Source organism: Misgurnus anguillicaudatus, chromosome 10, assembly GCF_027580225.2.
Source record: "Misgurnus anguillicaudatus chromosome 10, ASM2758022v2, whole genome shotgun sequence".
NCBI classification, from domain to species: Eukaryota; Metazoa; Chordata; class Actinopteri; order Cypriniformes; family Cobitidae; genus Misgurnus; species Misgurnus anguillicaudatus.
The window spans coordinates 40,733,153-40,748,071 of record NC_073346.2 but is presented as its reverse complement, the minus strand read 5'-3'; the positions used below and the strand labels follow the sequence as shown (position 1 = coordinate 40,748,071).

At 40.6% G+C, this 14,919-nt stretch overlaps 1 protein-coding gene across 2 annotated transcripts in view; it reads right to left on the bottom strand.

Annotated features, from left to right (window-relative positions):
* nkd2b (NKD inhibitor of WNT signaling pathway 2b) overlaps nt 1–12,858 on the bottom strand; it is a 45,952-nt gene extending 33,094 nt beyond the window's left edge. Inside the window, exons 1-3 of one of the 2 annotated variants that reach the window (XM_055211571.2) lie at nt 12,590–12,858; nt 12,404–12,430; nt 12,225–12,307 (exon numbers count right to left, since the gene is read on the bottom strand). In XM_055211571.2, coding sequence (XP_055067546.2) covers nt 12,225–12,307; nt 12,404–12,430; nt 12,590–12,614 — 135 coding nt within the window. In that variant the 5' untranslated portion in view covers nt 12,615–12,858. The remainder of the gene's footprint in view (nt 1–12,224; nt 12,308–12,403; nt 12,431–12,589) is intronic. The other variant, XM_055211570.2, reaches the window with a different exon arrangement.
* Nucleotides 12,859–14,919: the final 2,061 nt, after the last annotated feature.

Below are 14,919 nucleotides of genomic sequence, written 5' to 3'. Positions count from 1 at the left end.
GTCCTCTGAGCCGAGTGAATCTCCCGAGTCCTCTGAGCCGAGTGAATCTCCCGAGTCCTCTGAGCCGAGTGAATCTCCCGAGTCCTCTGAGCCGAGTGAATCTCCCGAGTCCTCTGAGCCGAGTGAATCTCCCGAGTCCTCTGAGCCGAGTGAATCTCCCGAGTCCCCCGAGTCTTCTGATTCCCCTGAGTCTACTGATTCCCCTGAGTCTTCTGATTCCCCTGAGTCTTCTGATTCCCCTGAGTCTTCTGATTCCCCGGAGTCTTCTGATTCCCCGGAGTCTTCTGATTCCCCGGAGTCTAGTGAGTCTTCTGATTCCCCTGAGTCTAGTGAGTCTTCTGAGTCCCCTGAGCCGAGTGAGTCTTCTGATTCCCCTGAGCCGAGTGAGTCTTCTGATTCCCCTGAGCCGAGTGAGTCTTCTGATTCCCCTGAGCCGAGTGAGTCTTCTGATTCCCCTGAGCCGAGTGAGTCTTCTGATTCCCCTGAGCCGATTGAGTCTTCTGATTCCCCTGAGCCGAGTGAGTCATCTGATTCCCCTGAGCCGAGTGAGTCATCTGAGCCGGGTGAGTCATCTGAGCCGAGTGAGTCATCTGAGCCGAGTGAGTCATCTGAGCCGAGTGAGTCATCTGAGCCGAGTGAGTCATCTGAGCCGAGTGAGTCATCTGAGCCGAGTGAGTCATCTGAGCCGAGTGAGTCATCTGAGCCGCGTGCGTCAGCTGAGCCGAGTGAGTCAGCTGAGCCGAGTGAGTCATCTGAGCCGGGTGAGTCATCTGAGCCGGGTGAGTCATCTGAGCCGGGTGAGTCATCTGAGCCGGGTGAGTCATCTGAGCCGAGTGAGTCATCTGAGCCGAGTGAGTCATCTGAGCCCCATTGGTCAGCTAGTGTGGTCACCGCGATGCCCCAGAGACTCTTTGTCGTCACCAAGACTATGGCCAGTGCTGAACTCTCTGCATGTCCTAAGAAGACTGTCCCCAAGCTCTTTGCCCTCACTGTCTGGTCTGAGATGTCAATATGTGAACTCACTGCCCTGTCTAACCAGGCCCAGAGGGCCTCTCTCTGTTCTCTTCTACCCAGGTTCATGATACCACCAGCACCACCCTGGTATCCAGTCCCTCTCTGGTCTCCGGCTCCGCCCTGGCTTCCCGCCCTGCCGGCTCCGCCCTGGGTTCCCGCCCTGCCGGCCCCGCCCTGGGTTCCCGCCCTGCCGGCCCCGCCCTGGGTTCCCGCTCTGCCGGCTCCGCCCTGGTTGCCAGTTCTGCCGGCTCCTCCTTGGTCCCTGTCTCCGCCTGCGGCTCCTCCTTGGTCCCTGTCTCCGCCTGCGGCTCCTCCTTGGTCCCTGTCTCCGCCTGCGGCTCCTCCTTGGTCCCTGTCTCCGCCTGCGGCTCCTCCTTGGTCCCTGTCTCCGCCTGCGGCTCCTCCTTGGTCCCTGTCTCCGCCTGCGGCTCCTGCGGGTTTTCTGGGGGGCGTCTGGAAGCCGCCCTTTGAGGGGGGGCTATGTTATGAACTCTGTCTGTGTACCCTGTCTTGTAGTCTTATTTTGAAGTCATGTCTGTGTCATCCATGTCTGTAGTTCTTGGTAGTTCTTTTGTTCATTGGTCTGTGTGATGATTGTTCCCCAGGTGTGTCTTGTTTTCCCTGATTACTCTGTGTATTTAAGCCTAGTGTTTCCAGTGTCTGATGTCGATCGTTATTTGATGTTATGGTGTTTTCGTGTTCCGTGTTCTTGGTTCCTTGTTGGACTTCTTGATATGTTTTGTTTGTTTGTTGTTATTTTTAATAAAACTCACTGCATTTGGATCCGCATCCTGTCTTACCTGGATTTCACCCGTAACAAGATGCTTTTGCTACAGGATTTAAATCTGTGTAAATGAATCTAAAACCGGTCGGAGCCGATGGTGCGTAGTGGACGGTTCTCCGACATATGGTACAGATGCACTTCTGGCAAAGGAGTTCGAATCCCGGCTCAAGGTCCTTTGCCGATCCCATACCCCTCTCTCCACGCTGTACTTTCCTGTCATCTCTCAATAACTGTCTATCAAATAAAAACGCAAAATGGCCCCCAAAAAAACCTTAAAATGAATCTAAAACCATCACTGACGGGTCAAAAACACATTTTATGTAGGTACACATATACGCAGATGCAATCCATTGTAAGTGCAAAGTGCTGTTTAATAAACTACACCCAAAATTTTGTGTTACTGAATTGGAAAGAAATCTCTGTCATAAACTTATCATTTAAAGAGGAAATTTCACAAAACTAAGATGTAAAATAATCTTTGGTGTCCCCGGAGTACATATGTGAAGTTTTAGCTCAAAATACCCCATATAGATTTATTTATTACACTCTAAAAAAATATTTAATCCAGGGCTGGGTAACTATAAGACAGAACACATTTCTGGGTTAAAATGACCCAAATATTGGGTTGTTTAACCCAACTGCTGGGTTATTGTTAATCATGTTGAAACAACCCAGCAGTTGGGTCAAAACAACCCATTATTTGGGTCATTTTAACCCAGAAATGTGTTCGGTCCTATAGTTACCCAGCCAGGGGTTAAAAACAACCTAATATTTTTTAGAGTGTATAGCATATAAAAATTGGTGTGAGCAAAAATGTGCTGTTTTTTGGTGTGTTCTTTAAAATGCAAATCTGCACTAAATGTCAGTGCTGTGGTTGGATAGTGCAGATTAAGGGGTGGTATTATTATAATAAGATCCCCTTCTGACATCAAAAGGGGAGCAAAATTTTAATGAGCTTTTTTCCATGCTTGCAGAGAATGGTTTGCCAAAACTTAGTTACTGGGTTGATCTTTTACACATTTTCTAGGTTGATAGAAACACTGGGGACCCAGTTATAGCACTTAAACATGGAAAAAGTTAGATTTTCACGATATGTCCCCTTTACATGTCTGTCCCATTTAAAACCACACTGTAAAAAATTCAGCATTTTTGTCAAATCAACATATATTTTATGCTACTGAAACAATTTCAACTTGTTTCTATAAGTTATGTCAACTATTCACAGGTCAAAACTTCAAATAGTATGTCAAAATTGACCTGCAAAACCAAGTTGTGTTGACTTCATGCTTGAATTTTTTTATAGTGGATATATGTCATGTTTTTTAGGAAGCTGCCTACTAGATATACTGTAAAGTTTTAACCCTTATAAGTGTTGTTTTATTATCCGCTATAAGAATCTGATCTCTTAGGAAAAACCTAAAACTCCTACATCTCTTTCCAGATGATTTCTGATATGTGCAGCGCAAAAGTTTCATATTAAAGAATAAACAACATCATCACTGAAGTGTGATTTACAGCAAACACCACAAAATATCTACTGTACCCCCTGTTTCTTCCACATCTCTCCATCCCCCAAACTTACAGCCCTAATAAAGCCCCGGCCAGCAGTACAAAGCCTTGAGAATAACAAACTGCCCCTCACCCTTATCGGCCCCCAGTTACCCCTCTGCTCCTGCTCCAGGATTTCTGCTGTACAAACCAAAAACAGATGTCTGCTGAAAGACCCCGCTGTTCTGGAGGACTGCCACATGCTTTTCATTCAAAGATGAAGGCTCACCGTTCCTCTCTCTAGTCAAGCCAAATTAAAACAAGTAAAACAAACTCTTCAAATATCTCCTAGTCGACATTAAATCAACTCTCAGCCCTTCTACTAATAATGATTTCAACCAAATGATTTATTGTCAACAGCATCCAGACCGATGATGAAACAAACCAACTTGGTGTAAAATTTACAGCAGCTCAACGTGATCAAGACAATGAAGTTTATCCTGCATTAAATGTGATTTTCTTCAAATAGGCCAACACTGAAGACAAAGAGGGTGTTGAAAAGTGAAAGCAGTGTGTCATTATTTGGTCATTCAGACATAAGAAGCAGGCAGTATATGAGCAGACTGTTGATGTTTCCAGTATTGAAGTACACTGAAGCCTCACAGCTTCTTTAAGAACGGCGGTCTCGGGGCTGGAATCGAGCGCCGATCTTTCACAGAGAAGCCTCTTGTTCCACATTCTGCGTGACTGCTATTTTGGCTTCTCATGTTGACTGGTCATTTTGATCTTACCTCTAAAGATCTTTCTAAGCCGTGCCAGATGTTTATACAGGTAATATAGCAGCACCTGGGATGATCAGTCATGTTTCTCTCTCAAAACCAGCCCTATCGTGGAAAGCCTGTTTTTCTACCCAACGTCTTTGATCAGCCAACAGTCACTGTGTCTCCAAGTTCATCGTTACCTGATCACTCAACATACTTTAATCTGACGCAGAAACCTCCTCGACCTGACAGCTCTCTGTAAAAATTCACCTAAAAATAAAAATTCAGTTGCACATGCTGTTATTCTTTCAGTGAAAAAGAGGAATTTCAGCAAACAACTTTGATAATAGGTGCATTGTAAGAAGCGGACCTGACTGAGGCTTTGTTTACGCGACAACAATGAAGTAAAAAGTTTTGCGTTTTTGAAACATTTCACATACAAGTGACAATGCTGTTAAAAAGATTAAAGATTTAAGTTTTTAACTAAAAAACGCTGTATTATGCGTACCCGGCCAGCAGATGGCGATGTTACTTTATAAAGAAACAACTACACATTTGCACAGATACGTATTCTTCTAAGTGCGATAAATGCTAACAATCAAGATGGCGATAGCATTTTATTTAGATGGACAATAACCTACACCTGGACTATAAATTGACCAAATTTTGTAAACTTTGCAAGGACAAATGTTAAAGCAATACTAAAGAGTTTTTTTACCTTAAAATAACGTTTCCCAAAAAGTTTCAGTCGTTCATCCACTCGAAACAGAGTGAACGGCACTTTCACATTCACTTTGCAGCCCTCTATCGACCAAAACCGCACTAAAGAAGTTTTCAACCTTCGGGTCGCGGTCCTGTAGTTCGAGTGAAAACTACAAAAACTTGCTTCACGGCAGACCTACAATCCAATCAGAGCCAGATTTGCAGCAGTAGACCAAATTATTTACGACATTGGTAATGGACAATTCCGCTTCCAACCTGTAGGGGGAGCAAAGAGCAAAAACTCTTTAGTGTTGCTTTAACAAACTCTACGTAGGCTACGTTTACACGGAAACGATCTGAAGAGAAAACGCAAAAGTGGCGTTGCATTATCACTTTTTATTCCGCTTTTATATGAGCATTTTGAGGTGGAAAATCTGCGTGCATATGGTGACGCAAAAGTGTGTGATATTCGATGTAGTATGCACTCCAGACGGCTAGGTGGCAATGTGAAGCACTGACACACAACAAGACCAAGTCCATGTGACTGCATACAACCTTCTTCCTTGTTCTCCCAGTCCAAAGACGTCTGGTTTGCCTCTGATGAATTGGCGCATCAACAATTTGATGGAGGTAATTAATGCACCTCCTCTGATTAGTAATACTAGTTGTGAATATTTTGTACAACTGCTGGAAAGACTCTTGTATATTTATCAGAGCTGCTATGTCAACTTGAAGGTCCGACGTATGGAAATATTACGACATGTTTGTTGGTATTTTCCTAAACTGGCGCATGCCTGTGACTTAAACGCATACGCAACGAGAGCCACCGTTTTACCCTTTAGACGGGAACGGGTAGAGCGTTTTTAAGATTTCCACTCTGGAGGGTTGTTTCACTTTTTTCCGTTTTTAAGCCTCAAAAATGCCGTGTTAACGAAAGGCACATCCGAAAAAATATTTTAGGTTTTCACCTTCGAGCGTTCTCGTTTAAACAGGGCCTCATTATGTTGAGCAGCACAAACTTCAGTCCTGTCGGCTGTCATTGTTGTTTTGGTTATACTCTCACATGTCTACAGACTGAATGAACAGCCTACATGGCGCATGGCGTCACCATTATCACAGATTCGCAGTTATGTAGTTTACACGGAGACGACAAGGCAATGTTTTCAAAAACTTGCACTTTGAAACCCGTCTACATACAAAAGTTGTGTTTTCAGGACCCCGAAACTCAAACGAACAGCCAAACCTCAAACATTTTTACTAGTTTATGGTTAAAAACATTCTCAAATAAACGGCTTTCAGTGAGAAACAAGCTGATAATTGAATCTTCAAAAACTTACTCTTAAATCATTTGATGTAAATGATTAAGAAAGATTATCATAGAACAAATGATTTATATTTTAGTCTGTTCCTCACACAAAGCTGATGGTATAATCGACTGGCAGTGGCATCATCACTACAAGCTGTCAAAAGAAAGATTCGCCAAGGGTTTAAAACGAGACGCGGGTGAGTAACAGCAACACAATGTTCACTTTTCTTGAAGGAAACATCTGTCCAGAGCTAATGAGACGCCCATTACTGACCTCTGGACACAAATGGCTTTTAGAGTTAATACTAAAGAGCCCTTAACTATGAAGACCCTCGGGACACTCACCCGTCTGTTTCTGCCCCTGGGGCTGTTTATCCATTTACCCTTCCCCCCAAAACCCAGCAGAAACACACAGAAACCCATGGCTCCAGTGATATCAGAGAGCTTTAATAACTCTCAGCTCTGGGCTTTGAAGTTTTAGCCAGGCAGCTGAAGAATGCCATTCCCCTCTCGCCCCTGACAATGGACCGGGGGGAGGGAGGTCTAACAGAACGCCGGATTTGGCCCTTTCTAATCTCCGGCCATTTGGGATTTTACCTGTCTCCCGAATCTTAAAGCTAAAGCCAAACACAATTATCAAACACATTACTTCTCTGTATTTAAGTTCTGGGTTCAGCACAAGTTAAAGGCAGGGTATCTGATTTGATTCAGAAACATTTTAAGTCATGCTGGTTGAAAGTCTCCTCACATCCTGATAGCAATCACTATGTTAACGTGTCTAAAACCTCATTCACACAGCACTTTGGTCACAAAAAAATGTACGTAATGGTGCGTTCACACCAGACGCGAAACAGGGCAGCAAGCGCAAATGATTTACATGTTAAGTCAATGCAAAGACCCTCCCATGATGCGAATTTACGCAGGAATGTCTTGAATGACTCGAATTTTACGCGCAAATGAATCGAGTAAACTCAAAATGTTCAAGCATCCAACTACGCGCAAATATCGTATTTTTGCCGCCACTCCACGTCTGGTGTTAACGCACAGTAAGGTTGGCAGAAAGGGACGCAAACACATCCCATAAATGTGCTGGGATCGCTCCCGTAAAGAGGAACTAGTAACATTCCCGGAAAGCATTCTGTGTGAACAAGATGCAGAAACAATGCCATAAGGGGGCGTGTGCCCTAGTGAGGACGCGCGTGTGTCATCGCGACAAGAAGTTATGGTTCAGCTCTTTAAAATGAGGAGTTTACATGCAGATCAACATTCACGATGAGAAATGTCTGCAAACTGGACTGAGATCAGGGGGCTCATCACTATCAGTGCTGAATCTGAAATCATTCACCAGCATGACAGAATAGCGCATCATGTGCTCATATAAGCTTATAATAAACAAAAAAGCATGTGCATCATCAACAAGATATATCGTTCAGCTCTTTAAATTCGGGGTTTTAAATGCACATTCACAATGAGAAATGTCTGCAAACTGGACTGAGATCAGGGAGCTTGTCACTATCAGCACTGAAGCTGAGATCATTCATCAGCATGACAGAACAGAGCATCACACGCTCTTTTATAGTCTTATCATAAACAAAAATGCACATGTGTGGTTTCTGGAGAGAGAAATTACGGATAATTAGCAACTTCAGATGCTGCGAAGAAAAAAACTACCAAGTGCAGGACTTTAAATATGTCACGTCTCTTTACGGGATCTGTTTGAACTCATTCATTTTCTGTGTATTTCCATAATATCTGTGTGAAAAGGGCTTAAAGGCGAAGTCCACGATGTTTGAAAGCCAATGTTGATATTTGAAATCACCTAAACAAACACGCCCCTACCCCAATAGAATCTGGACCTTCTGTTGATAGACTCGCCCCACACATACGCAACCCTGCAAGGATGTCGGTTAGTAGACACGCTCCTTACTGCTGATTGGCTATAAGTGTGTTTTGGTAGTCGGCCCGTCTCCTTTTCCAAAGCGTTTTTCAAACATTGTGGACTCCGCCTTTAAATGTATTTGTATAAATATATGTCATCTGTGAAATGTGTAAAAGCAAAAAATGTTCAACAAATCCTTGAACTCAGACCGAATGCAATAATTGGATGCATGCAATTTTTGCTCCTCTTCTGTAAAAGTGTTTTGTATACCACTGTGCACCCTGTTCACGCAGACGTCATCCGTCATCATTAGCGTGTTCACGTCGCCAGTAAACAGAGGGAGAATGGCATGCAAACAACAGCAACCAAATTTTCCTGCTGAACCGATAACAAGTGGCACAAGAGGCACAAAACGAAAACCAGTTTTTGAAAAAGCAATGACGAAAAAATGTTGATACTGCTTTTTCATGATGGAGACAACTGCAAAGTGTCTAAAAGACGATGCTATGGTTGCAGTGATTCTTTTAGACTGGTAGGTAGATTTTGATGGATTTAGATAGTACTTGGGACAGCGATTTGCACGAAGGGTGGGATCGTGATTTCAATGCAGTCTACACTTAGCACTTTTCAAAATCAGCTACACGTCCTTTAAACTCGATCGACTGCCATTGAAGATCATTTTACTTCATTTTTTTTACGAGAAACAAAAGTTAAGTATTTACAAAAGCAAACCAGAAAGTATGGCATCATTAAATACATACACTCTTAAAAACAAAGATGCTTAAAGCATAACTAAACCCCTGGTCAGAGCCTGACTCCACCCACTGGCAATATTTGAAAAATGCAAGAAAAGAGGGCAGATCCTAACGGAGATAGAGGGGACGAACTAAGCTAAGTGTGGTGAGATCGTAACAAGGGCTTGAACCTGCTTACGTCACGAGGTATTTTTTGGACCCAACATCCAATAGGAAAATTCTACTGCAGTAGCCACCGTTCAACCTGAAGAGGGCAGCACTCCGACGTTTTTACACCATATATTGTAGTATTGAAACACTTTATATTCAAATGTCAAAAAAGTTACTAAAATCAATGAACAGCACTAATAAAGCCCCATTCTTACAGATCATTAACTAAAAAAAGTTGGTTTAGGGTTTTGTTACGCTTTAAAAAAGTTTTATCACAGCGATGTTACAGAAGATTTTTCCAAATTAATCTACATAGTTAAGGTACACCAGCTCACACTTGCAGTCAAAGCAAATTTTATGATTTCAATACAACAATGAAAACCAACCTGACCCAACATGAAACACAAACTAGATATGATAATGTCATTACAAATATCAAAATGCTGAAATCACCAAAAACACTGTTTATATATTAAATAAGACCAAACAACACATCCCAATCCTGAATGATATGGGATTTGTACACAATACACATTTCTACTTATCATGAAAACTTTCTTGCACTTTATGTATAATTATAAGCCGTACATGAGCTATAAAGATAATCATAGTGCATGTGTCTGCTTGACTTAATTCATCAAAGTGTTTAACCATCTGAGAGAAACATCAGGCATGATTTTTATGAGGTCTAATTATGTTTTATATGAGGTCTGGATGAAAAGCCACATCAAATCATTTACACCGGCTCAAGAATATAATTATAAACACTTATTGAGTTAAATGATGATATTAGAGAAGAACATTTGCTTGTTTGAACAATTAAAACATGATGGCGCTTCAGTCACTTTCCCAGCAGTCTTTATTCTTCTGTGCATTTCAGATCGAAGTAAAGTTTTTCATTTTGTGTATTAAAACAACACAAGGGGGAATAAATGATGACAAAATGTAGGTGAACTGTTGGTTTAATTTTCTTGTAGACGGCTTATGAGCGTTCGCTTCTGCCAACTGTTGTGTAACATAATGGAGTAAATGTACTGGAAAGAGTTTAATCAAAACTCTCAGATTCAAGAACAATGCCTCTTTATTCCTACAGCTTATCAAGATATCACACAAATCAATTACACGTTATAAGTACTACTACCACTTCTGTGAGTTAGGACGGACTGCAGCGGACATCAAACCAAACCAAAAACACCAAACACTCCAGTACAACTCGTTATACAGGCGACATAATGTTGTTCATTTCAGTGGAAGCTCGGTGACTTCCGACGATAAGAGCAAAAGTGACCGCTGGTGACCAGGTGGCCAGCGACCCGTAAAGTTAAAGGGACAGTAAGTAGGATTTTATGTGTTTTATTAGTTAAAATCAATGTCGTTATTCATAAACATGTCCTTGTTGGTGTCAAATGACCTCTGGCAGTGATCTGACTTTTCTTTTTAAGCTTAGAATTTCTTCTCTTTACTTACATTGAACGGCTAAGTCCAAGGAGGCTTCCATGTCATTCCCCATATTGATAAACTATAATAGCAAAGAGGCACAAAAAGCACTAGCCTACCAACACGTTTCCATAATGCGCTTTCATTCAGAACAACGTGAACCAGCTTAAACGGACAAGGAGATCAGTGATTACATAACAACTACCGTAGTTGCAACTCGCATTTGGAAAAGCGAGGCGCTAGAGAGCACTATTCATTTAAATGCAAAATACAATTTCACCACTAGATGGGGAAAATCCTACTGACTGTCCCTTGAAGAAGTTTATGCAAACAATGAACGATTTTCAGAAGCGACTACTAATTGGAGCGAAGCAGTGTGGTTCAGGTCATCCTTCTTTCTTCAGTGGACGTTACTCATTTGTTTATGATAACCAGATTTTTAAAAAAAAGCCTCGTTGAAAGAGACGGGCGACACACAGCAAAAAAAGTTGCTGGTGGTCTGAACGAGAGCGTAGTCTGTAACATATGAGTAAATAAGTCATCTAAAGCACAGGTTTTAAAACATTATAGTAGTAGATTACATACAAAGTCAATGCAAAAATATGAATAGACGCGAACTTGTCCAGGACGATGCACGCACTATTCGACACAAAGATAAATCCTGCGAGTAATCTAAAGCGAGGAACGCGATGCTTCGCGTTTGGTGTATGATGGCAGGGAGCCTCACATATAATGAACCTTTAGCGAGGGGATTTATCCATATTATGCATAAAGAAACATTTCAACTGTGTTAGATAAATAGTTATGGTGATATTATAAAGCCATGAAATTGTTTATAAAGTTGGCTGCACAGTACACTTTTACAGTTTTTGATTTAAAAATGTAAAGACATCAGAGAAAAACTAAGTGTATGGCAACATCTAACATATTAAACTTTTTCAAGTTATTAAAAAACACACTGTGCTCATTTAACAAACTGAATACATTGAAGTGAACTGTTAGCTTAGCTAAACAACTTTCCATCTTAAGTTAAAACAAAGCGAGTTAAATAAACAAATGTCTACCACATTTGTACTCATAAAGGCACCTGTCGACTGACACAACATAAATCTGAGCCAAAACCTTCATAAAAATCAAACTCAGGAACAGCTCATGATGACATGGGACGGGCTCTGTGCGGGTGGCAGTTTAGCCTCGAGGGCACTGTCAAATTTTCCCAAATAACTTTCCCATTCTTAAAGGAACACTATTAAATGTTTTCTAACAGAGCAGTTACATGCTACACTGATTCAAGTGATGTAAAGACATTTGTAAAAGTCCATCTTTCTAACAGCACTTTAAACATTCAGTGTCTGAGCACTGACCAACCCTAAACTCCAAAACCTTATCGGTCTCAATATAACAATCACAGATACACATGCGGTCATATCAATGCAAGGTCCTATATTCACAGTCTCTGATCTGTTAGTTTCAGTCGGGGTAAGGATGATTTTTGGGTACTGGGAATGCAGGATTTGGATGCCTGGATTACCACAGGCCATTTCTTTTGCAGTTCATCTCCAGACTAAATTCTTGAGCGAGTCAAGCGTGATGCAGAGCTAAAGTCAAAGCAGCGGTCTGTTTTAAAGCTGAACAATCCAGACTGAGGTGCTTATGAAAATGTTGAAATTCAAACAGGGAGGGTGCAGTAAAATCAACTTATGCCATACAACCTGAAAATGTTTTTCATGTGGTAATATCTAAATGACCTTGTTTATATCCAAATCATGATTCATTTAAACCGAATCAACCTGACTACACCCAGAACATTTGCTTTAAAGGTACAAATAAATGTTTATGGTAAGAACTGATAAAAAGTCAACTTAAAATCCATCATGAAATATAAACTCCATTAAGATGTAATGGCATCTGCAGTAAGTTAAATGCATGGAAAGTAGATGATGTTCACCTGATAATCTTTCAGATGGGCTTCAGGTGTGCCGTCTTCAACACCTCTTCTTGAAATAAATGCATTCACTCCAAAACTGTCTCCTGAAAATATATTTCACATCAAGCAATGTTCTGCACAACCAAGCTTTTAATAATCACTTTTTATCATTCACATCATTTTAAACTCTGTCAACTTACCCTCAGGATTTTCACGACGTTTGCAAGCTGCAATGATAAATATAATTCTTCTTACTAAAAAATAACATGCAAATCTATATTTGACATGTAAATATACATAATACTGTATCATAAACATATATCCGAAAATAAAACTGTATTTTATAACGTATATGCTTGTATGGTGTAGTTAAACGCGTAACTCACCATGTTTTGAGTGAAGTTTGCCCATTGTATCAATCCTTTAGTTTCTCACACATAGCAGTTACATTATATCCCTTCTGAAGTATACCTGAAGAATGAGTTTTAATCCAGATTGAGTCTGATAAAGCACGAGCGTCAATATAAAATCAGAGAAATAACGCAGAGTGATCCGCATGCGCTCGCTGATGCGCGCTTCTGTACGCGCTCGTGAAGATGTGAAGAGACGCGAGACACGCTGTCGGTCCTGCCCACTTTACACTACTGATGCCCCCTACTGACACTTTTAAAGCCCCCTTAACACAAATGTTGCCCCCTTTACATTTCTGATGCCTGCCAAATGGTACCTTCTTATCTGAATGTCAATGCATTAGCAGAGATAGATTGAAAAGTACATTTAAAAATAATGTACATGTCAGTAAAGCGAAATAAAGTCTCTGAGTCCATGTATTGCATTTTAAATGGGGGACAGGGTTTCAGGTAAAAATGTACCACCTTTATCCACATAATAGCTTCCTAACATTATTCAGGTTTCCTATACAAATATTGTGGGATTATCTGCATATATGGTTTTAAAATATAAAGGGGCTGTTTCCCGGACAGGGCTTATGGTAGTCCCAGACTAAAATGCATGTTTGAGCTGCCTTATTTTAAAAGCACCTTGTACTGACATATCTTAACATTTATCAGTGCCATTGTTTGGTCTCAAGATGCACACCAGTATTGTTTTTTTTGTAAGGTTTGTTTATAAAAACTACTTAAATGTCCTAAGGCGTAGTCCTGGACTAATCTAAACCCTGTCCGGGAAACCACCCCATAATATCCTAACTAGAGACACCCAAGTGTATCTCACCACTGAATATATCTATGGACTTTTAAAGTCTTCGTACAAAAGCGATTAAGCTTAATTGTCCAGGTTAAAATACATAAAAATATTTCAACATAAAGCTAACCATATATACCTGGACACGTAGTGACACTACATGCAATTTAATTGTGAAAAATAGCCCATCATAGGCTTTTTTTTAACATAATTATGGAAAATTAATATGTGGAAAATATTTAAAAATATTTGCTTATTTTATTCTATTTACTCACTTTCACAAACAATTACAAAAACCTTTAGTGAGATTTAGTCTTTGAGAACTAACACATATCTCCCCTAAAAAAAAAAGATAGATTTGGTTGTTAAGTATCATGTCCACAGTTATTGTGATGAATTACATCTGTGGTTACTCTATACCTGTGTGAATTTGAGAAGAACTGACATCATACATTCACATCAACCAGCTGACTGAAAAAAAAAAAACGGCTCAAGAAAGTAAAGTTAGCTAATTGAGAAAATAATGCAAAGAACATTTTCAAAAGTGAAAATTTATTTTAAAACATTCTCCAAATTCTCTCAAATCACAGCGGTGTGAAATCTAAAGTGACTGCTGAGATTTGCTCCTTCCTCATTCTTGGTGATGTCAGTTATTTATTTAGCAGAGGCTTTAATCCATCCAAACCAATTTAACACCGACACAAACTGAGGAGACTCAATGCCAACAGTTCACGACTTAAAGGAACAGTATGTAGGATTGTGGCCAAAACTGGTACTGCAATCACACAACTGGTGGCCAATACACAACATGACAACATTAACATCAGTTGAGGGCTGCAACTCCACTTTTTAAATGACAAAATCCTGGCTGGACAACTGTTGTCAGTGAAATAAGTATTTGAAATGAAAATGATTTCTTAATGTCTAGTGACATATCAGGGCCATTTTATGATTAATTGATATAAATTTCTTACATACTGTTAAATCCACAACTTGATTTCTAACCACTATACAACAGAAACACCAGACAGATGCAGAACGCTGCACACCATTAGCCAAATAACAAAATTCACAAATCTAGCACCATTAGATTCATTCATTGATGTCCATTACATCATGACAGTACGCAGAATTTTGGATGCACCCCAAAGTACAAAACACTCTATAAGCTGTCAGAGGGCACTTACACAAAAACACAAATAAAACATATAGGGCCCTATCTTGCACCCAGCGCAATGGACTTTGTCAGTGACGCATGTATCATTCGTATTTTGCACCGGCGCACAGCGAGGTTTTCCCTCCACAGACACACGTCGGCAAACTAGGGAATGACACACACACACACACACACACAGACACACAGACACAAAAAGTTCACATTCAAACAAACACATACATACACAAACCCACACATACACACACATATACATAAACACACACAATACTACACACACACACACACACACGATACAACACACAGACACACACTAAAACACACACAAAGTACACACTT